Source organism: Pleurodeles waltl, chromosome 5 (assembly GCF_031143425.1).
Source record: "Pleurodeles waltl isolate 20211129_DDA chromosome 5, aPleWal1.hap1.20221129, whole genome shotgun sequence".
Classification (NCBI taxonomy): domain Eukaryota; kingdom Metazoa; phylum Chordata; class Amphibia; order Caudata; family Salamandridae; genus Pleurodeles; species Pleurodeles waltl.
Genome location: NC_090444.1, coordinates 478,957,042 through 478,982,237, shown reverse-complemented (window position 1 = coordinate 478,982,237; position 25,196 = coordinate 478,957,042). Strand labels below are relative to the sequence as shown.

At 43.8% G+C, this 25,196-nt stretch overlaps 1 protein-coding gene across 2 annotated transcripts in view; it reads left to right on the top strand.

Annotated features, from left to right (window-relative positions):
• PCMT1 (protein-L-isoaspartate (D-aspartate) O-methyltransferase) overlaps positions 1 to 25,196 on the top strand; it is a 199,365-nt gene that overhangs the window by 39,806 nt on the left and 134,363 nt on the right. For both annotated transcript variants that reach the window (XM_069234300.1, XM_069234301.1), the window contains exon 2: positions 20,395 to 20,499. In XM_069234300.1, the coding sequence (XP_069090401.1) occupies positions 20,395 to 20,499 (105 nt within the window). The remainder of the gene's footprint in view (positions 1 to 20,394; positions 20,500 to 25,196) is intronic.

Here is a 25,196-nt window from a genome sequence, read left to right as displayed (position 1 = left end):
TCCTCAAGGTCTTATGCCTGCTCGGTCTGTTCGCTTCTTGCATTCTGTTGGTCACTCAAGCACGTTGGCACATGAGGGCTCTCCAGTGGTGCCTCCACAGTCAGGGGTTTCAACACAAAGGGAATCTTGAGGAGTCGATAACGATCTCCAGGGACGCTGCAGTGGATTTACGATGGTGAGCTGTGGACGGCAACCTTTCTTAAGGAAGGCCATTTTCACTGCCACCTCCGGTGGCCACGGTCATGGCAGATGCTTCCACTCTAGGGTGGGGAGCTCATCTAGAGATCAAGGGTCGTTGGTCTCCAGTGGAACAGACTTTTCATATCAATCTGTTGGAATTGTGGGCAATACGTCTGACTCTCAAGGCCTTCCTCCCGTCCCTTCGCGGCCAGTCAGTTCAGGTCCTGACAGACAACACTACCGCGATGTAGTATATAAACCAGCAGGGAGGAGTAAGGTCGTATCTTCTCTGCAGAGAAGCTCTGTGTCTCTGGTCCTGGCTTCAGGACCATCGGATTTGCTTGATAGCAAATCATCTGGCCGGGGTGCTCAACGTGCGTGCCGACTCTGTCGGCATCTTTCATCCGATCACGAGTGGAGTCTCCATCCGGATCTGGTCCTGCACATCTTTCAGATGTGGGGTTCTCCAGTGATAGATCTGTTTGCCACTTGGGAGAACGCGCACTGCCCGTCATTCTGCAGCCTCCAGTATCCGGTGCAAGGAGCGTTGGGGGATGCGTTTCAGATTTCTTGGTGCAATCAGTTGCTTTACGCGTTTCCCCCCATACTCTTGATTCCTCGAGTTCTGAGGAAGATTCGCCAAGATCGGGCTCAGGTTATTTTGATAGCCCCGGATTGGCCAAGAAGGGTCTGATACACGGACCTTTTCCAACTCTCACTGTGCCCTCCACTCAGCCTCCCTCTCAGGGCAGACCTCCTCTCGCAGTCACAGGGGCAGGTTCTACACCCCCACCTCTAGAGCTTGCACCTTCATGCCTGGAGATTGAACGGGGCAACCGGAGTTCCTTTTCTCTCCCACCAGATGTAGTGGATGTTGTTTTATCTGCCAGGCGACACTCCACTAAGTCAGTTTATGCCGGCAGAAGGGCAAAATTTGTGGCTTGGTGTGGAGAAAAGCAAACTGATCCTTTGAAGGCCCACCTTTCTGATATTTTATTATTTGCTTTGGACTTAGAAAAGAAGGGTTGTGTAGTGGCTACGGTTAAGGGTTATTTAGCTGCTCTGTCAGCTTTTCTTTGCCTCCCGGATCAGCTCTCGTTGTTTAAATCACCTATTGTGGTTGGGTTTCTCAAGGGTTTACTTAATAAGTTTCCTCCCACTCCTTTTCATGTGCCTCATTGGGACCTAAATCTTGTTTTAACCTTTTTAATGGGGTCACCATTTGAGCCCAGGCACTCTTGCCTGTTAAGGTTTTAAGTGCTTAAAAAAGTTTTTCTTGTTGCCATAACCTCGGCTAGGCAGGTTAGTGAGCTTCAAGCTCTTTCTGTTAAACCCCCCTTTACCTTGTTTTTTCCAGATAAAGTGGTGTTGAAAACCAGGGCGGCTTTCCTGCCAAAAGTTGTCACTCCCTTTTCATATAGGGCAGTCTATTACCTTTCCATCTTTCTACCCTCCTCCTTACTCCTCGAAGGAGGAAGAAAGGCTCCACCGCTTGGACCCTAAAAGGGCGCTTAGTTTTTACATTGAAAGGACGAAAGACTTTCGCCTGGAAGATCAGCTGTTCGTGGGGTATACTGGACAGAGGAAGGACAGAGCAGTCCATAAAAGAACAATCTCCAGGTGGGTTATCCTTTGTATCAAGATCTGCTACTCGTTGGTGAAAAAGGTTCCCCCTGAGGGTATCAGAGCCCATTCCACCATGGTTAAGTCCGCTACTTCGGCCCTGGCAAGGGGGGGGGTTCCGGTGGTGGATATTTGCAAGGCAGCAACTTGGGTGTCCCTCCACACCTTTGCAAAGCATTATTGCTTGGACTCTGAGGTTCGGAGGGGCGGGCATTTTGCATTATCTATGTTGCAGGATTTCTTGGTGTAATCAGACAGGCACCCACCTCCAAGTGCGGTACTGCTTTGGGACTCTATTCATAAGGTGAGGAATCCACAGGTAGTTGTATCCATCAGAAGAACAAGTTACTTACCTTTGGTAACGCTTTTTCTGGTGGATACAAGAGCTACCTGTGGATTCCTCACAGTCCCACCCGCCTCCCCGTTGCCTGTATGGTTGCACTAGGATATGTAGTTGTATAGATGTGTGTGTGTATGTATGTGTGTGTGTGTATGTATGTATGTGTGTGTGTGTGTGTGTGTGTGTGTGTGTGTATGTATATATATATATATATATATATATATATGTGTGTGTGTGTGTATATATATATATATATATGTGTGTGTATATGTGTGTGTGTATATATATATATATATATATATATATATATATATATATATATTAATCGTTTTGATTTTGTTGTATCATGAAGATTTTGTATATATATGTACTTAATGAAGTTATTTTGGAGTCGTATTTCACCTGTTCGCCTCAAAGGCAGTAAAAAATGGGTGAAATTGACGTCCGCACGCCGGAGAGGACCTCTTATTTGCACGGTGACTTCAGACGGAGTCGCGTGGAGCTGTGCAATTGTGGTGTCGACGTGGAGAGCTGGGAAAAAGATTTTCTGTTGGATGCTGGCGCAAGGGTGAATTCATAAGGTGAGGAATCCACAGGTTGCTATTGTATCCACCAGCAAAAGTGTTACCGAAGGTAAGTAACTTGTTCTTCAGGAGCAGAAATATGCGGGTCTCCCTTCACATCAAGAACAGACATTCCCACAATTACCTCTATAAACAAGATTCCACACATAATTGCCAATCCAACACTCCTTTATCTACAGCGTCTAGCATTTCTATCTTGATTTATTTTGCTCAGCCATGATCTGTAAAGAATCAGAAAGCAGAAGTAACACTTTTTTTATAAGGTGCAGTAAAAATCAAAAATAAGGAAATTCTTCTCTCACTGTTCAGTTTCACATCCAGGAACCCTTTTTCCTTGTCAGAATCCATTAGCAGCCTGTCACATCCTGTTTTATGTCAAATTAGGCTATCCATGTCTCTTCCAGTTTATTTTCAGCAGTCTCTTTTAGGTTTTTCAGTTTAGCTCAACAAATCAGCTCTCTGTTCTCCTTCAGGTTACATCAAAGTACTGACTCGGAACTTCTCTATCAAAACAAAAGGACATAAACTTGTGTTGCCATTCATTAGTAGTTGCATATGCCCATCCAGGACCTGCGTAACGCCGACTTGCTATTTTCTTTCTTTTCAACCTTCTATCACCACTTATTTCTCCTTCACTCAATTCTACTTTTCTTGTAGTATCTACCTCTTCTATTGTTTCATTTATGACCAATTATTTTCTTTTCCCTACTTGTGACTTAGGCCACTTATCTCCTTTTCTTGATCCTTCTGTCAGTATTCTTCTCAGGATTGGACTCATCTCCTTCTCTTTCTCAATGGTGTTTTCTCTTGATGGACCTGCAACGGGCTCAGGAGGAGTCGGATCACCTTGACACGTCTCAACTCTTTCCCCCTCTTGGTCTGGCACTTGCTCTGTCTACTTTTCAGTACTGTTTGCTTCTGGGAGAACCTCTGCTGAGCTTGGCTCTCCTGCTGTATCTATTTAGATAGATTCCTCCGCACCCTCCTGTAATTCTTCGCTCTCGTCTCTTACAGGGGTAATAGATCCATCTTCCCCATGCTCGGGTTCCACTTCAGACTCTCTTGGCTCCTTTTCTGGTTCAGGTGCGGCAACCTGTTTCACTGTTGTTGGTGCTCTCAACAACGCTTCTTCCTGATCCAGTGGACATACCACTCTCTGGGTATGGCTTGCGTGTATCCAGTTTGGAAGTCCTGCACACTTCACAGCTGTTGTGGTTGTTAGGACCACCTGGTAAGGCTCTCTCGAGCGTGGCTCTAAACACCTCTTGCGTACATGTTTCCGGACAATGACCCAGTCACCGGCTCTCAGATTTTGCCCTCGATCGTGGATGGGTGGCAGGGTGGTGGCCTGCAACTGCTGAAAGAGCGAACCACATCAGCCAGACCCTTGCAGTAGTCCAACACCATATCATCTGCAATATTCACAAGTGCATTGGCTGGAACTGCTGGTAATCTCATTGCTCTGCCCATGAGAACCTCGTGGGGCAAAAGCCCTGTCTCCCTGTCAGGTGTATTTCTCATCGACATCAACACCAAAGGCAATGCATCCTGCCATTTCAGATTCGTAGCTACACACATCTTTGCAATTCTTGTTTTTCAAGGTACCTTTCATCTGTTCCACTAGTCCTGATTCCTCAGGGCGGTAACTACAATGCAACTTTTGCTCAATGTTTAGTGCTGCACATAAGAGTTTAATCACCTCATTGTTGAAGTGAGTTCCCCTATCCGATTCTAAAGAGATCGGAAACCCGAAACGTGGTATCAACTCCCTAAGCAACAACTTTGCTACTGTGAGACTGTCATTCCTTCTTGTAGGGTATACTTCAATCCAGTGACTAAAAAAAACACACAATCACTAACACGTACTTCAAACCTCCACACGCAGGCATTTCAATGAAATCCAATTGCATTCTGTTGAATGGACCTCCTGCTCTTCCAATGTGGCTCAAGTTTACCACTGTCCCTTTTCCCACGTTTAGCTGCTGACAAACTATACAGCGATGACATACTGCCTCTGCTGCCTGTTAAAGTCATGATTGAACCACTCGATCTTGAACAAACGGACCATTGCATCCCTCCCAATATGTGCCTGACCATGGTAGTAACAGGCCATTTGTGACAAACCAACTGGGCAGGACCATCTGACCCTCCTCGGAAACCCAAATCTCATCAGGACGTTGAACACATTTTAATTTGGACCAGAGTCGTTTCTCTTCTTTGTCAACATTATCTTTCAATATTTTTAACTCTTCCAAAGTATCGATCACTTTCAATGCAAAACTTGTACATGGGTTACCTTCTTCTGACATTAGTTCCCACTTGTCTTTGAATGAAATACAGTTCAACGCGCAAAACCTTGCAACTTGATCCGCATATCTATTTCCCAGTGAGATGTAGTCCTGTGTCTTTTGATGTGCACTACATTTTACCACAGCAATTTCTTCAGTTAACTGTATTGCATATAGCAATTCTTTTATTCTGTCACCATTTCTTACTGGTGAACCAGTAGAGGTCAGGAAACATCTCTGCGCCCACAGTTGACCAAAATCATGAACAATTCCAAATCCTTATTGGCTGTCCGTATAGATTGTGACTCTCAGTCTCGCAGAAACATGGTACGCTCTAGTAAGGGCAACCAATTCTTCCACTTGTGCAGGATATACACTTCATAGCCGAGAAGCTTCTAATGTACCTGTGATCGTGCATACAGCATATCCTGCTCTCAGTGTTCCTGTACCATCTCTGAGACATCAGCCATCAACAAAGACAATTTGGTCATTTTCTTCCAATCATATAGCTCTAATATCTGGTCTTGGTTTTGCACACAGCTCAGTTACCTCGAGACAATCATACTCAACGTCTTCCTGTTTTTCAGTCTCAACAGTATCACTCGGAAGTAATGTTGCCGGGTTCAGCACTGTACATCTTTTCAATGTTCCATTTGGAGCACCTAGAATGCTCGTCTCATACCTCGTCAATCTGGCACCAGTCAAATACTGTGTTTTTGCCCTTGTCAGTAAGATCTCAACAGAGTGAGGAACTATTACCATTAGAGGGTATCCCATCACTGCTCCCTCACATTGTGAAAGGCTTTGACCAACTGCAGCAACAGCACGCAGATAACCTGGTAAAGCTGCTGCGACTGGGTCCAAGGTAGCTGAAAAATAAGCTACTGGGCGATAAGCACCTCCGTGGACCTGTGTCAAGGCAGACAAAGAACAAGCATCACGTTAATGACAAAACAAAGTGAATGGCTTCGTGTAATTAGGCATTCCCAACACTGGAGCTCTGCACAAACTCTCAACTCAGTAAATGCTTTCATCTGGTCCTGATCTAGTGTAATAGGATCTGTAACCTCCTTATGTATCAGCTGCTGCAATTGATTAGCAATCTCAGTAGAATTTGGAATCCAGTGACTACAATAACCTACCATTCCCAGAAACATTCTGATATCTCTCTGTGAAGTAGGTGGAATTCTCTGCAGTATCATTGTAATCCTTTCTCTGGAAATTCTCCTAGACCCTTTCTCAATTTGGTGTCCCAGGTATTTCACTGATTTCTGACAATACTGCAATTTCAAAGGTGACACCTTATGTCCAAATTTCCCCAAATGAATCAACAGGGCAATCGAGTCGTACTTACACTTGTCCCTTGTCTTGGATGTGATCAGCAAATCATCAATGTACTGCACTAGAGTCGATTGGTATGGTAGTTCCAATGACTCCAGATTCTTTTTCAAAATCTGATTGAACAGAGACGGTGCCTCCGTGTACCCTTGAGGAAGCCTGCACCAGCTGTAGACTCTGTCTAGAATTTGAAACTAAAAAGAAACTGACTATCCTCATGAAGAGGCACAGAAAAGAAAGCTTGTGACAAATCAACCACTGTGAACCACTCAGCATCGCATGGAATATGAAACAATATTACTGCTGGGTTCAGCACTACAGGACAACACTTGACCACCATGTAATTCACTTTTCGCAATTCCTGCACAATGCGCACTTTCCCGCACGGCTTCTTTAAGCCCATTATCGGTGAATTACATGGACTGCTAAACATTTCTTTCAAAACTCTTTGTTCCAGAAAATCTCCAATTATCCGCACCACTTTCATCAGAACATCTTGTGCCATGTTATTCTGTGGAAGCTGCGGAAACACTACATTCGGCATCAGAGTCCTCTTAATCGGCTCCACTCCTTTGATCAAACCCAATTCTTTACCTGTCAGGTCCCTCACGTTCTCCTGTACTGTTCCCTGTAAATGTTCATGCAACTCTCTCACAGTAAACATCGGGAAAAACTCAATCAATGGGTACTCTTCATTAATGTTTTCAGTCTCAGTTTCAGGAGTTAGTTCTTCTTTATCATCACTATTCATCTGAACCTCTGTTCCAGTAGTCGAACAACTAATTGAACATCTGTTTTTGCACAACAAGTCCCTTCCCAGTAGGGATACTGGACTTGAGTCACAAACTACAAACTTAAGCAGTCCCTGGAAGTTACCAATCTCAGCCTGTACTGGATCTGTGATCGGATTTATCAGCTGTCTGTTTGCTACTCCCACAACCTGAACTGTCCTGCCTGAAAGAGGTAAGTTTGGAACTTCCGCACTTCTGACTGTAGAGCGAGTAGCTCCTGTGTGCACTAGGAATGAGACTCTATGACCCATCACTTTTCCTTTCACAAAAGGTCCTCTCTGATCTACCTCTGGGGACGCTGCAAGCATGCATGGCTCTTCATCCGAACTAATACTCATCCATTCATCGTTTCTTTCAGTCTCACTATGTAATGGGAATTGGTGCACAGTGTCACTACTTCTGGCTTGTCTCTGACCTGTGACCTGCTGAGTAAGCATCATCTGTTGCTGTTCCGTCGGGGCTTGAGGTATCTGCATTTGCTGTCTGGGTACCATAGGAACCTGCTGCTGCATTGATTGCAACTGTGTCACTTGTGCACGCGGCTCTTGCACCTGCTGCATGGGTTGAAAATTCCTCACTTGATTCTGAAAATTCGGATTAAGTCCTCTCATTCTAGGGACCTTCACAGTTTGAAATGTATTGACATCACCACCTTGCTGAAAAACACCATCCTGCACCATCAACCGACACTCCCGCTTCCAGTGTCCCACGTTTTCGCACAGATGACACTGTAAAACCTTTTATTTATTTTTTATTTATTTTTTATATCCCTTGCACATCATTCTGAACTACTACAGTACTCAAATATGGACCACAGTTCATATCGGCTCCACGACCCCTACCTCTCACCTGAGTTTGGAACACGACAGTTCCCCGCTATTGCGGCATCTGTTGCACTAAGGCTCCCTGCAGTCCTGTTTGAGCTGCCTTAATTTGCATCACCATTGCTTTCTCTTTCAGCTTCTTCTGTTTCAACTCAATCTCATCACTACAGTATTTCGCATACTGCAATACCTCATCAATCGGCGTTGCTTGCCAGCAAATCAAATGACTCGTAATCATCTGACATATTTCAGGTCTCACTCCTTCCACGAACCTGAACACAAAGTGCAACATGTCTTTCGGCTCAATAGCTTTGTTAACACTGTACTCCTTGAACGCTTTCAGCAATCTCTCATAATAGGTATATATCGACTCCTTTCTTTACCCTCCTTTACTTTCTGCACCGTCCTGTCAGTTCTCTGCCAATCAGTATTTGTAGGCGAAATTCTCATCTTCAGGAACTCAATCACCTTATAATAATGTTTCATTACTTCAGGTGATGGTGCACCTGTAACTCTATCCCTTTCTGGTTCACTCGTCGTCCAATCCACCGCTTTCTTGCACTCAACCCACAAATCAGCTGGAACCACTATCTCCAATAGAGTATCCCGGTCTTCCCACAGACATTTTGAAAGCTTCACAAATCTGTCTGTCTGCTGATACCACTCAACCGGTTTCTCTCTCAATTTTGGATAATCATTTGTGAATGACAGAATATCACTCCTATGCCAAGGAACATGAACAAATTGCCCTCCTGAAATTTCCCTCTTTGGTAAACTTTTTACTGGATCCTTTTCTTTCCAAATGCTTTCAGGCCCTTCTTGTGAATCTCGTTTGTTTATCCTCCTTCTTTGCCCATCTGCCTTCCCACTTCTCTAATGCTCCCCAAATCGAGCACTCTGCAATAAGAGGTGCGCTTTCATCCCTGCTTTCATCCCTGCTGACCTCGTGTGTTCAAAATCTTTTGCCTTGAAATCTAACCTGTAGCTCCTTTTTAAATGCTTTGTTTTCTCAATTTCTATGTCATGTTTATCTGCTAATTTCTGATGTATTTTGCCCACTTCTCTCGTAATCCTCAGACACAAGTATCTCATCTCTGCTTCTGTATAGGATTCTAACCTATTCACTCCCATCGATCCCTTAACTAGCTCCGTTATCTTTGTAGCCAATCTTACATGATTAATCTGCTCTTCACCTTTTAGATGTGTTTCGAGGAGTATTCAGACTATTCAACCACTCATTCAATTGCTGTGCTGTCAATCCCTTTAACGAAATGTTACTTGCATTTGGCAATGGCACCTGTTGCACCACTGCGCCTGGAGTCTGTGGTGTCAATAGCTTCAAGCTCTGACTTGCACTCAGGCCATTTACCGTTTCTGGAAGCGCAACAAATGGACTAAGATCCATGAATGTTCTAGATCATTCAAAGGTCTGACCCATATATGACATTACCTGCATACGATCTCTCACCCCCATCCTCACGAGGCTCTGTGACATTTCACCCTGTTCTCCTGCAATCTGCTTATTCTGCGCAAACAATGGTACCTCTGGACCAACAGTAATTGGCAACGATATTGCATCTCGTGCCGCTCTGACACCAGTATTTAGTGGAAGGGCTACTCCCATATTCTGATTCATCACAGGTGTCACATCGGACTGTGTCCCTGTCATTGGTGTGAACTTCGGCAAACCCTGTGGCTGTGCCTGAGGCAACAACATTGGAGTCTGCTCGATCTGAACTAGCATTGGCCTCGGAACCACTTGCTCCGTAGGAATGACTAAGTTCGAAGTTGTCTCAAGAATTGGTACTTCTGGATAAATTCTCTGTACTGGTGGTGGGTGCATCTGCGCTTGGACCACCGAAGTAGTCACTGCATTAGGAGTACTCTGCACTACCCCTTGTACCTGTCCATTATCTGCTTGCACTGGTCCCACTATCCCCAACATTTGGGCTGGGGCAGTTGGAGTAGGACTAATAATTGGACTCCCCTCCTGCACCACATATGATGGAGGTCGGTCCCACAACACCAGTGTAATAAGATCCTCAACATCTGAATCTTCTTCTTCCACATAAGTCTTTTTCTTCTTCTTAACCCCTGACAAACTCTTACCGCTCTTGCTATTATCCTCTTTCTCTTCTGACTCATCCTCCTCTGTAATAGTAGGAAACAACTAAACACCTTGCAGTGTCGTCATGCTCCACTTTTTTTTGTTCATAATCCCATCTCGCTTCTGCTAAAGACTTCTCTACCTGCCTTATTCTTCTCTGGAATTTCATTTCCTGCTGTTGTCCTGCTATGAGCTCCCAAACCGCTAAAGCCTCAAACTGTGCTGGTCTTGGAAGTGGCTTAGTCTCGTATATGGTCATTCGCAACTGATCCAAAATTCTCAAATTAAATGTTCCATGCTCTGGAAACGCAAAAGCTCCCTGTTTCTCTGTCAAATTGCACCACTGCTTTAACCAAAGACATGGCGCAACACCTCGCCCCTCCATCACAATAAATTCCAGAGAATTTTCCGGTGGGGTCGGCTCCCCCACTGTTGCTTTAATGTAACTATCGCCCTTCATGGCACTCCTAAACACTTTGAAAAATGTCATCTTCTCTTTTGTATTTATTCGATTCAATAAGGAACTGACTTTTTTACTCCAAAGGTTTCTTTCACCTCCCTACTCAACCAATTGCCTCTTGCAGACGGCTGCCAATCCGCTCGCGACTCTTCTCACTAACCAACCTATCCCAGCGCGGCTCACTCTGACGTCACACTCGCACACTGCGGCTGACAAAGTCTTGCGGATTGTCGTCCTAATCTTCAACTCACATGAAACTAATGTAAAAAGCATTGCGAGCACTAACCAGAATCTAATAACCAAAACAAATCAGCTTGTTTACTACAGGAAGGTACACAATCTCTTCAGAGACCTTGCGGATTTTCCCTGATGGCCCTTTTTGCTCATGCAGCTATTCCTCTTTCTCAGTCTCCCACATTCACAAGCAAAATTCGACCCACGAATTTCACTCCCAACTGATCAATGGGTCTGTCGTGGTGCACATAGGACTCGCCAAATCTCAGTCATAAATTTCCCTTACTCACTTAACTTACACACCGAATTCCTAATTGGTCCGTCAATCATCAGTTATTACCCTAACCAATAACTTTAATTTGACAAATCTATGAATTCTAATATCACGCCGTTCTCAAGGTGTTGATTGGTTCACTGTACGATGTCCTCATCATCCGGCTGATCGGATATCGAAAATGTTGCATCTTCTCCAGTCAGTGCTTCTATTGTTCGAGTCCTGGGAAAGTACATTGAGTCTGTCTTACACCAAAATTGTTACATGTCTAGTTCCATCATCTCCTGTCCATCGGTACATTGCAGAAAATTCTAGCTAAGCAGATTTTATTAACATACGCGGTCATGGACAGTTCAACGCACCAGCTTCTTTGAAGTGCGCTAGAAATTCAGCTTCTGCTTGGTAACTAGGCCACAACTTCGAGTAAGTTAACTCTACAATATAATGCAAAACATGGGTTATATATCTTAATATGACATACTACTAGATTATTATTACACATTTTCATTATTTCACACATTTTTTATTCATTTTAGTATAAGTTCGTCTAAGTTGGCTGTCACTCTACGTGGGCACGTTTACAAATGCGCACATTAATTTCTCTAAGTTTAGTTTTCTTGTTAATCAAAACACACAAACATTCATTAATAATTTCTAATTAGCATATCTGCTTCAACATCAGCCACAGTGATAATATGCAACAAAAGGTTAATCCTAAGCTCTCTGCCCTACCTCTTATGATTTCTTATCGGCCCCAGTTCCCTCTTCCTGAGATGTGTCCTGGCACATTCCTTGTGATCTGTCAATGAATAAAAGAGCCCTTGGAAATGCACAGGGAGGGCCAAGCTCTCCCCTCATACAGTGCTTTTCCTACCCAGCTTAAAGGAATGCAGCAAAACACAACTATCTTGGGAAGATTCCTCTCTTCCTCTTGTTTTAACCAGGCAGGCTCGGGTCTCACAAAATGGAACCCAAGGTCCTCCACGTAATGTACCAATAAAGGCACTTCTGCCCTCACTGTACATTCACAGTACTAGCACTGTCCATCACTGTACCCTCATGCATTACGCTATCACCAGCATAGTTGCATGCAACACACAGATTGTCTGTGTACACTGTTCAGTACTGCAGTCTGTGTATTGTACCAGAGTGCGTCATCAAAATCACAGCCTGCTAGCGCACACATTTACCATATGCTCACTGTACCACACTTCACCTTCTGTGTAGTGTATCTCTTGGAAGCACACATGCACTCAGGACACGCTTTTGTCATGCACACGCTTCCACATAAACCTGAAGTAGGTTAGGGGTGAGTTGAGCACACAGCAGCAAAACTTAAAAAAAAAAAAAAAAAAAGTTGAGTGAGCCTGTAGGCCTCACTCCAGTAACAAAGGGTAAAATGGGCCTGTTCACTACTACTAATCACTACACAGTAGGCGGCCATCACCGCAGGTGTGTTGTTTAACTCCTGGTGAAGGCAGTGGCCTTCCACCACTATGAGGGTAGAGCTTTGGGCACCCCTCCCGGTCTAATAAGGCTGCAGTCCATGAGAATGGCCTAGGTCATGGCACACCCTCATGATCCATGTTTGCCTGTGCAAATAATCCGCCTTAGTGATCCAGACAACAACATAATTGGGCACACAGAGCAGGGGTCCACATCTCTCACCATGCAGAGGACCTTTCCTTCCCAAATTTCAATGTTGTGTTTTGGGCCCTTTCCTGTCATGGGCACTAGTCCTGCCCACACAAGTGCGATATTGGTTTTTATCAGAAGACTTAGGGGAATGCTGGGTGGTAAGAAATGTGTAGCTCCCTGCAGATTCCAGAAATCTGCCTTGCAGAAATTAGGAAAACATGTTTTTAGTGAAAGTTTGAGGTTTAGAAAGGCTTCTAGGTAAGAACACCTGGCAAGAGCCACACAGGTCACCACACCATAGTTTCCCCGGGTGTCTTTCTTTTTGTTTTTTTGTTTTGTTTAATTAAATGTGGAGATACACCAGGGTTCCCTGGGTGCTGGCTGAGCTAAGGCCAGATTCTTCCAATTCTCACTCTGCAAAAAAAGTCAGTTTTCAGAGGAAAAATATAATGCGTCCATGTTGCCTTATGGACTCTTGACTGTCGCTGGCACTAGGCCTACCCACATAAGTGAGGTACTGTTTTACAGAGGAGAGGTGGGGCCTTTGAGGTGTAGTGCTTTTGCTGAAGCTGGTGTGTGGAGCGCATATCTGTTTGAAATGTTGACCAACCACAAACCATATCTGCTCACGACTGCTGAAAGTGTAGACGCTGCAACGTTCTGATTATCCTATTTGACTCCACTGAAGGATTCTTTGGGGAAACACAATTTGAGACAACCCAAACTGCAATTTGACCTTCGTTAATCCACCCGTTCTGCCAGTGATCCCGCTGACTGAGGCAGCCCTGCCGAACCTGCTGATGAGGAACCATCTGAGGCAGACATTATGAAAACTCTGCTACCAGCAATGCCTCACCTCCCTTGAAGTCAAAATGGATGCCATGTGCGCTCATATGGACTCCGTAACGCACAAACTAGAAAAGCTTGACAGGCGCATTGCTGAATCTGAACAATGGCTTTTTGCAGTAGAAGACAGTCGCGCACAGGAGTGAGCAACTCTTGAACATGGAAAAAGTTCTTAAAATAATTTCTGCTAAAAACAAAGTCCTCGAAGTGAGATCTCGCAGAAATAATCTGCATATTATGGGTATCCCCGAAACATCAGACACCGGTAAGATAGAAAAATTTGTTGAACGCCTGTTGATCACGGTGTTTGGGGTGGAACCGTTCACAATATCCTCATTGTGGAATGAGTGCACTGTGCCTTTATAGCACAACTCTACTGGGTGCAGCCGGGTGGCCCATCATTGCCTGGCTGCTTAACTACAGGGACACAGCCTTACGGTTGGCCAGAGAGAGACGCACACTACAATTTGGCAGTCCAGGAACTGCGCAGAAAATGCATTCGCATCAAGCAGAATTTGCAGCGACTAACGTTCAATATGCAATGCTCTACCCAGCACGACTCTGCATTAATCATCAAGGCAAGGCCTCACATCTTCAATAATCCTTCACAGACTGGCTAGTACCTGAAGCAAAATCTGTGAAGTTCCCCTCACTCCAGATCGACACAGGCATTTCGCACCCCCCTCGCCATTGTGGAAAGTGAAGCTACTCCTCATTATATCAGATCAAACTGTGCTATTGCGAATTGAATAATGTATGATACAGCGGTAGGGGCAAGATGGAAACTACATATTCTCCCTGGGCTCCCTTGTTTACACGAGGTAGAACTGCCTGTCGCTCTAGTTGATCACCCCAAAGGTTACACCTGGGAATTGTATTTGCCTCTTTTGGTTTCTGCTCTTTCTTCTAATTTCACATACCAACAAGAACTTAGACCTTTTCTACAGTTTCATTTTATTTGTCTGTCCATCTAACTTGCTGCCTAGGATCTCAGTGTCGCTGGCCTCTGTTTTTTCCTTTCTTTCCCCTTGCTACTTTCTCGCTACCGCTTGCTAAACATAACTTGCCCACAAGGGCTCCAGAGATTTTCCGCCTTTCTTTTTTTCTAAGTTCTGACATCATGTTAGATGCGCTATCTTTTGTTATGAGGGATGGGAATGTTCCTCTGGCGGGATTGGGCTGTCAGAGTGGTGGTGGGAACTGTTATATGTTTGGCACTTTGGATATCTAGTCAATAACTCAGTAACATACACAAATGGTGTGCACAAAATTCCCTGATGGGCTCCGTAATACCTTCATTGATAATTCACCCTCTACCCACCAGTGCCGACACCAACCACACCCAGCGTGCAGACGCATGACATCAGTACAACTCTCAAATGGAACGTGAGGGGGCTCGGTGACTTGCGCAAGCGTTCCTAGATAGATAGCACGTTCACATAGCTCTTATCCATGAAACTCTCATTGGGCCGTCTGCATACACACGTTTGCCTCTCGCTGGGCGTCCCACAGGAGCTTCGTGTCTTATTCCACCTGTGCAAGGGGCACTGCGACAGTTAGCTAAGGGCACCCGTATGTTCATATCTGTGCTGTTAGCGACCCACAGGGACGCTATACTATTATGTGGGGTAGGCTTGCATCCATATCAGTTGCTATAGATAATAGCTGTGGCCTTAACAGTGAAGACCCTGACTTCTTCGATCGAGTTTGGGGACTCCTCATAAGTACCGGGGTTACACAGTTTCTCTGTGGGGAGATGGGGTGATTTCAGTGTAGCTCTAAATGCAGAATGACAGTCTGGGCATCCCATTTCTTGAAGGTGCATTCAGTATATTATTTTAGAACATTACTTGCTTGATGCATGAAGAAACTCTCCACCCGGAGACGAGGGAAAGCACTTTCCATTCAGGAGTATGCAACAGCTTATCCAGAATAGATTATTGGTTCATAACTAGAGGGTGAGGCCCTGGTTACTCGAGACGTGCCCCCTAGCTCGGATCTATTCAGATCACTCACCAGTGCTCATGAGGCTTCGCCCTCTGGTGACTTCTTCCCCTCTAGCGGCTCAACCCTACGCTACTTTTGGATTAACCCTTTTGGGAGGAACTGAGGCAGGATGTAGCATCCTTCTTTGATAGAAACAAGGACTTGGTTCCGAGGATTAGCACAATCTGGGAAGCTTTTAAGGTCACTTTGGAAGGCATGTACGTGGCTAAGAGTGTGGGGGATTTTCTGCTCCATCTGTGACTGTCTTGGCAAAGTAGAGCAACACAGGATTTTGGAGGAGGGCCTTTGGGACTCCTCGGACACTGTGTTGACTGCTGGTAAGATTAGAGAAGCCTTCTCGGACTACCAGGACATGGCGGAACGAAATTGCCTGTATCGCAGCAAATGCTTGAAAGTGAGGAGCTATGGTGAGCACGAAAGGCTTGGATGTGCGTTGGCGGCATTCGCATGTAGACCAAGAGATGCTAATGTCATACTTGAAATCTGTGATGATTGTAACGTCACAGTCAGGGAAACCTAAGAGTTACAGCAGGTGTTCTGTAGGTCCTATCAGAATTTATACACTTCTAGTAGGACCCAGGCAAAGGACATCGATGCATATCTTGAAGACATTGTGCTGGGATGGCTCAGTGATGCGCATAGTGAGTATCTCTCTGCAGCTATTGAAGAAGACTAAATTAGGGAAGACAGGGATGTGGCACTCCTATCGCCTGACGCTCTGACATATTGTTTAGGGTCAAGTTTTCATGTTTATTTTGTCCTTGGGACAAGTAGGCCCACCCCCCTGCAGCACAAACCCTTTGGCTGCTAGTTTACAGAGAAGGGAACTATTTGCATTTGAGGTAATATGTCCATATGTTAATGCTGTTTGAAATTGTATTTATGGTTCATTAAAGAAAAGCCTTCATTATTAGGGTGAGTGATGTAAATAAACATTTTATGGTCCCACTCCACTACTGACAGTGGTTAAAGTAAAAAAAAAAAACAAAAAAAAAAACTGTACATACATATTTGAAAGGTTTAACAATGTGAGGCTAAGTATACTGCCCTCAGAATGCTCTCTGATTAGATGCAAATGCTTGCAGAAGATGGTAAGGAAGAGTGATTAGTCTTTGATTTCAAAATAAAATGTTCAGAAAACATTGCAAATAGGAAAAAAATGTTTCTCCACTATGAAACTGTAGGTGCTATTTCTGTATTTCAGCACAAGCAATTATGCATGTGTGGATTTGCTCATGTGACAAATCTGTTGAGTGTTTACAAGTTCACTTTCCCTCCAGCCACTTTTTTCACAACCCTGGAAGAACTTCTACTTTTGCCATTGTTAGGAGTAAATTTCCAGCCTTTCTCTTTATGGGAAAAGATTAGAGAAGAGCTGGTGAAAATCCTTAAAACATGCAATTAGTAGGTTTGCAGACTCAGTGGCATTCCAGCCCTGGGACTATTGATTACTGCTTCCTCCAAAATAAGGAAATTGCTATATTAGGGATTGAAATTGCAAGTATTCAAGCCCTATTATAGTCTAAGCCCTGGCTTAATCATGGAGGCTATTACCAGAGCTCTTACATAATGAGATTGTTCCCATAATTTGTTGCCGCCCTACATAGTACCAAAGAGACAAGTAGATTTTTTTACAGTACAAGTAGATTTAAGAAGGAACCTGTCCCATGGACAAGTTGATATTTTATTAAATTCCACACCCCGGGAAGACATCATGCAGTTGCAATCGGGAAAAGCCCAGGGATCCAACGGGCGTTCTGTAGATTTTCATAAAACGTGCAGTGGTATGCTCATCCTTGTTTTAAAATCAGTAAACTGTGTGGCAAGGGATACTGGACACCAGCCTCCTACTATACAGGAGGTGATAATCATTACTTTACTTAAGGCTGGAAAGCCTGTGGATCTTTGTGATTCTTACAGGCCCCTATCCCTTATAAATTGTGATGGAAAGATTCTTGCAAAAATACTGGTGAATCCCCTCAGTCTCCTTATGGTCTTTCTGGTTCTCCCAGATCAGTCCGGATTCGTCCCTGGATGGTCCACGGCGCTTAACTTGTGAACCTTATTTGCGATTTTCCAGGGCATAGATCCAGAACTGGCTGCTGTGGATGTGTTCTTGGATGCCACCAAGGCTTTTGATTCAGTTGAGTGGGATTATTTGCTGGTGGTGCTAAGGCAGATGGGTGCCCCCTCACCATCCCCTCCTTCCCTTTCGTGGCATGGATTGAATGGTTATGCTCCCAACCCATGGCCAGATTACAGATTAATGGAATTAGCTCTACCCCTTTTCCCCATACTCCCGGGTGCCCGCTGTCGCCCCTGCTATTTGCGCTGGCTATTGAACCGCCAAGTTATGACCGCATCACCAGGAATACGCCATACGATATCCCTCTCGACATACTGGTGTCACTGTACGGCAATGACATTTACTAGTTATCTCCGGGACCCCCGTACTAGCCTGAACGAGGTACTTTGCAAGTTCATCCGGTTTGGGGGAATATCTGGCATTCAGATTAACTGGGAGAAGTCTCACATTTTTCCCACATACACCATACACCATACGATTCCAGCCTGATTACCCGCTACAGTGGTGCAAAATGGACCTATGATATCTAGGGATAGTGATCATCAGAGACAAAGCTGAACTCTTCCAATCGAATTATGGTACCGCGTTTTCCGCAATCACTGACCAGATTACTAGGTGGATGTCATTACCTCTCTCCTTTGCAGGCACATTTCTTTAATGAAAATTGTGATTTTGCCTAAATTGCTACACTTGTATATAAACATCCATTTCTCCCTAGGGCAAATCTTGTTCAAAGCACTTAAAACACAATTACTGCGGTGAGCGCGGGTGGGTAAACAATCACTCATCCAATTAAACGTTCTCACGCAAACCTTTATTAGTGAAGACTTTGAGGCAGCAAACATGGAGTTATATTTTTGGCTGCTCAGGTGCACCACACAATACATTGGTACCACCCCATTCCTCCATGCTGCACCTGGCGGTAGAGAAGGGGTACATGGCACCAATTCTGCCTACGGCCTACCTGGGCATGGAGGGCCGGAGGGGATCGCCTGACACGGCTGACTCCACAGTGACGTGTACAAATGCTGCATGGCTCAGGTTAGCAAATCGACTTTGCAAATCTACTTTGTACTCACCATTGCTCCCATTGCCCTATAACTTTGCACTCCCAGTGACACACGAAGCAGCTTGTAGTGCTATGGTACAGAAAAATTTGAGCTGAACACATGGGACGATCTGTACTTGAATGATATATTCAAGGAGTGCAATGATTTTTTTTCTTTTTTTTTTCTTTTTTTTTTACTGGTGAAGCAGCTACAGCATTAGATATTTTATTATCTGCGATTACGACAGTGTTAAGGCAGTCACCCCCTGATTTGCTGCGGGAACCTCCCACATTCGATACACTGCACATCCTACTTAACTCTACAGGTCCTCGACATCTGCTGTCGCTTTTCTATCACTCGGTTCAGCTTGAACAACCTGCACAGATGGGTGGTGCTGTGTTAGGGGGGCTTGGGGTGCTTATCATAGACGAGCAGTGGTTGTATTGGTGATGGAGTTCATCTCCTCCAGTAGCAGGCTTCGAATAATTCATTTTAAATTCTTACATCGGATGTACTACACACCAGCTAGACTGCTCCGTTATTATCTACGGCTTTCAATAGATGTGACTGGTGTAATGCAGAGGGGGCCGACTTCCTGCATCTAGCCTGGTGCTGTTGACCGACTCAGAAGTATTGGCAAGACATAGCAGAGGCACTAACACAGACAAGACACTCCATTAGTCTCACACCACTGCTGGTATTATTGGGGTCACACTGGGGAGATAGTGGGATTCAGGAAATAAAACGCGCTTTGTCTCTTACTCGCTGAACGCATGGCTGCATGCAGGTGGGGCAGAGACCGGGAACCAAAATTTAAGGAATAGATACACGATCTAACATATTGTGAAGACCAGCTTACCACATATACAGAACCTTTGCCCCCCTCCTCTAGACCTCGAGTTATTTGGGAACCCCTGAAAGCATACCTGATCATGTACACACTCGACTCCCCTGAGGCTCGCACAACACATGCCTCGGAGAAGGAACTCCCATGGGGCGCTGCTTAAATGCCCTCCCCTGTGACAGCAGTTGCATGTGCCGCACATACAGGAGATATCTGGTAGTACTGGTGTATATCTCGGAACACTAAACTGCTGTACCTCACCTGGTTTCTGTGTGTGTGTTGTTGCCTTAGAGGCGAGGCGGTCAATGTTTAGGCCCTTGTAAAAGCATAGTACCATTACTGCATACTGCTGTTGCTGTGACCCTATTTACTGATGGGGGAACTTCTGCAGTAGATAGGAATAGTTACTAGATGGATCGAATTACTGTGTATGAAAGAATGTGTGTAACGACAATTCATTGACTAATATCAAAGTGTATTTTATTAGATGAAAAAATAACCAATAACGAAAGTAAAAAAAAAAAAAAAGTGATACCCAGTTCCTGGTATCTCATGATAATGGATGATAGTCGAAAGGATTACTCCGTAGCTAGGAGACCCTTAATTCTGGGCGAACTATTATGTGATATGTTGATTAACCTCTCGGGACAACACATTGCATGCATCCTAATATTTGTTTCTTAATTGCATTTTTCCTAAGAACAAAGTTGTTAATTAATTGAAAGTTGTTTTATGGTCTGTCCTACTTTTGGTCAATTGGAATTCGGTGATTTTGTTGCATATTCTATGATTAGCATTCAAAAATTAATTTATGAAATTAACTTTTTATACTGCAGCCATTCAATAACTTATGCTTACAATTCTTGCATATTCTTTTTCAGAAAATGGAATAATCAAGTCTGATAAAGTTTTTGAAGTAATGCTGAGCACAGATCGTAGACACTATGCAAAATGCAATCCATATATGGACTCCCCGCAATCAATAGGTAAGCTTATATGTACAAAAGTAGACATTTGTTTCTTTAGAGGGAAAGTTAATTATTGATTTATTGATTTATTATTCATCGACAACATAATTGTCTCTTTTAAATTAACTTGCTTTAGCCTACCCAGAGTATTTAGGGTTAGAGGGCAGTTTTCACTGAGTTTTTTTTCTAACCTTTACACATTACTTGTTATTGCAGTTTCTAGTTCTATGTAAATTTTTACAATTTCTTTCTAACTCCATAGTATGTTTTGTGTTTTAAAAAAAAGAAAACTTGGAAAATACTTGCAGCAAGAGGCACTTTCTTCCCTCTTCCTAGGAGACATGCATGACCTCTTATTCCCCACCACTTTTTGCACAGTTGTATTTGCCAACACTTATCCAATATTATGTCTCTTGCAAAGGTGTATTGTACGGAAGGGCAGAAGCCCTCATCCCGAGGCCTGCAAGGAGGCAAGTGCTTTCATGTGGATTCTTCCCATACCAGAAATAAAGATGGTGGGTTGTCGTCGATACGGCGAGGAGGGTGTGTTTTTGAGACTGAGTGTGAGGGTAGGTTTACAGCTGTGCATTTTAATCATTTAAAGAAAAGTGCACTTCAGTCCCACCATAGGTACACAAATGTTTTGAGGATGCCTACTTTTTGTTGTAACTAGCCTGAATTGCTTACAAATCTCAGTAGAGACTTTATTTTCCAGTTGTTTTGGTCCATTTTATGTTTTGACTAAATGTGCTGTTCTGTGGGTGAGTTGAGAGAATTCATGAATATTATTTGATTCTTGTTCCTGATGTTTTATGTGGTTTTATGTTTGTAAAAAGTATGCATAATAACCACACCTTGTTCAATGAGTGCTTTTTCAGGTGTCCTTAACTAAAAAGGCTTATTAGCAGAAACAATAGGAGTTAAATTCTGATGCACTTAATTTCTCCTTAAATGAAGCTATTTAGGTGGTGCAGTTTGTCAATAAAAAAAAATGCAGAGGGCGCTGTTCTGCTAATTGTTTGTAGCGTACTGTACGTCAGCCACTTCCACTTATGGTTGGGAGCTTGAAAGTGATCGTAGTAAGCCACTTTCTGTTGTAGATCTGAGAATCGAGGCTGTGGCAGGGACCATTTAGTTTGTTTGGTACTAGGGCCCTATTTAGTCAGTGCGTTCATATTTCATCCACAGACACTTTTAGTGCCTTTAGACTGTTTTTACACCTTTTTGCATCATGTATTTACTTTATCCATCAAGGCATCTTCATTGATATTCCTCAACATTTACTAGATCTGCCCACGTGTTAGTTTCCAGAATTAGTTTCATCTCTGTTTCTGTGCTGGGTCCTGAAGAACATTGTATGCGTGTTCACTTGTGAAAATAATTTTGTAAAAAGTCTGTTGGTGCAACATTTTCTATATATTTTTATTTTCTTCAAAGCCCTTTGTAACTAGCTGAGTCCTATCTTCAACTTAAAAATCTGTTGTGTTCATGTATTTTTTTCATTTTACTCAATCAACAATGTTTGCCCCAAAACCTAATTGCTTCTGTGAAGTGATAAATAGCATCTGCTATTTTTTCTTTGAAGTAAATTCTCCTTACCTGTTCCTGAGAGACTATATAAACACCCTGGTAGTTGCTTCACCCGTGGTAGCAAAACGCCCTGGAAGGACATACTCCTAATTTGCATAATCTGCCTTGCAGGGGCACCTTGTTTAGAATGATGCTGGTCAGGAAATGCCACTTTAGGTGACTTAAGATATAAGAAATTGTTTTCATGGTAAACGGGCTCATTCATTGATACGAAATACACAGGCTTCAATAAAGTCCTGTACCACCAAAAAGGGCCTGCATATTTAGAATCCTCTACCAAAGCACTTGGGCCATCGCATATGATAGCCTCGGATCCCTTAGGTAAAAATCACTGTTGCTCCTGTGCAGTGTAATAGCACCTTTCAACATTGTGGACCTCCATCTATTTGGGCGTTCCCCTTCGGTTTATTAAAATAAATGTAGGGCAGTTGGGCCTTTAGTGTGTCAGAAAACTAAACCTCACACAGTAAACAAAAGATAAAAACTAAATTTAAATCCTTAAAATGTTGAGATCAAAAGAGTAAAGAAATTCAGTTGGTGGGAGAAGGGAAAAGGCAAATAGGAAAGTACTTTCCTTTGAATAGGAATCCATTTACTCGTATTATTTTTCGAGCGTTGGTTGGTATTTAACTTCTGCTGTTCTTCACATTTGATTGAGTTTATACTTACTGAAGTTTTACCCTGCTCCTTTCATAAAAGATCACAAACCATATTGTTTTGTAAAAGTTAGAGCTTCAAAGTTATATCCTAGGGATGAAGAAGATGATTGCAGTTGAACTATTTGAATATTATTTGATAGTTTGTGACAGCTCACAGATGCTACTCAGTGTTCCAGATTGGTTTCTAAACCCACAGCCAACAATGATTCAATTGCCCCTTGATCTACTTTCCTCTCTAGTCACCCTTGTGAGCATCTGCAAGTCAAAGAGCTTGATTAAGACAAGGCACCTTTTTGTTCTAATCAGGACAAGGTCTTATTATTTAATACCACCTGTTAGACCTGCCATTTTTGGTCTCCTCCCCCCCCCCCCCTAACTTTTTACCTTCTGACCTCCTATTTTGCTGACTTTATATTTGCTGGATTGAGGAATCTCAGCACTTTACCGCTGTTCACCAGTGCTAAAATGCATGTTCTCTTTTCCTAAAACATGGTAACATTTGCCTATCCACAATTAGCACATTTAATTTACTTGTATGTCCCAAGAGAAGTGCACTATATGTGCCCAGAGCCTGTAAATGAAATGCTGCTAGTGGGCTTGCAGCACTGATTGTGCCACCCACTTTAGAAGCCCTTTAAACATGTCCCAGGCCTTCTATTGCAGAGTCGATGTGTGCAGTTTCAAGCTGCTTTGTCGGCCTGGCAAATTACACCACTTGCCCGGCTCAATCCTTCAGTTATAATACATATGTCACCCCTAAGGTAGGCCCTGTACCACCCCAAGGGCAGGGTGGAGTGTATTTATAAAGTTGGACTTGTACTTTCAAGTTTTACATGCCCCGGTAGTGAAAAACTATTAAATTCGTTTTTTTACTACTGCAAGACATATCTCTCCCATAGGTTGACATTGGGATTGCCTTATTACATTTTATAAGTGCAATTTCCAATTGGGACCAGATAGATATTTCGTGTTCGGTGTTTCTGAACTCACAATTTAAATTTCTAAGGTTACCATTAGTTGTGATTTTAAATTCCAAGTCTAAAAATTGCACTTTTAGAAAGTTGACATTTTCTTACTTTAAACATTATGCACCCCTGCTGGTCTCTGAATGCACACCTGGGCGGGTAACAGCTGGGCTCTTGTGCATTCCCTCTAGACAGCCAGACAAAGGGAGCTAGATGTGCCTGATGGGCCGTCCACATCCTGATTGGCTGTTAACATCTTGATGGGCCATCCTGGGCAGGATGCGAGGGAGAAGCTGACACACCTGAATAGGCTGGGTCCTGAGCCCCCACAAAGGGCTGCATAACTCCCTGTAGTGTATCTGGATCCAAGGAAAGAAGGGCAGGGACCTTGTGAACGTCAAAGGTCTCTCTTTGAAGTCTCTCCCACTTCAAAGGCAGAACTGGGTATAAGTACTGGACCCCAGACACCATCAAATAAGCACATATCTGGACCTGAGGACATTCTGCCAGGAAGAAACACTGCTGTGCTATTGAAGGGACTGTCATTTTGCTGGACTCCGGCTTTGCTGTTGCTGCCCTCCTTGCCTGGGCGTGAGACGGATTGGACCTGCATCTCTATATCTTCACAACCAAGGCATCTCCAAGGACTTGCTGTCTTGTTCTGAAGTCTCAGGGACATCGCCTTCACTCAACTCTGCTACAGCTGCTGAACTCTGCCAGCTGTGAGTCCTACCCTGCCAGGTGGTGTCAATCCAGTCCTGGGTCTATCCTGTTGGAAGTGGGTTCTCCATCTGTTTTCTACAGGAATCCATGCATTGTCATCACTTCGCTGACCGGAACCACTGCCTCTCTGCATGACACCAATGCATCTCCATTGACGACAAAGACATTGCAGCAGCAACTTTGCAGCTCTGAATCAATGCATCGGCGTCTGCCCTGACGCATTGCCAACTGTGCAACCTAATAGCAACACATGGCCTTCACTGTAAAGGGTTTGGCCTTGCACCCGAGAACATTGCACCAACGACTGCATGGCTCGACGAAGCATTGCCTTCACCGTAAAGGGTTCGATAATGCACCTCGTGGACATCGCACAAACGACTGCGTGTTTCAACACCAAACTATCCTGGACCAGGCAGATCAAAGCCGACACATCACTTTTACATTGTCTCTCGTTCTCCTTGCATATGATCTTCGACGTAGGCATAACCCTCCGCAGAAGATACTGTTTGAGCAGGACAAGCTTGGTCCCTGTATCCGGCCCACACTCCATCGCAGTCGGCCTGAACTTTTGGATTTACCCCCGTCGAGTGCTTCAAGTTTCTAAGCTCTACAATTGCAGATACTCTTTAAAAAATCATCTCTCTACTTCTACTTATTGGATTTTTGTCGTCTTTGGCTTTTTTTGTTAATTAAATTGATCACTATTTTTCTAACCTGGTGTGGATTATTTGTGTGTGGGGCTTTCACTGATCTACCGTTTTAAAGTGTTGCTCAAATA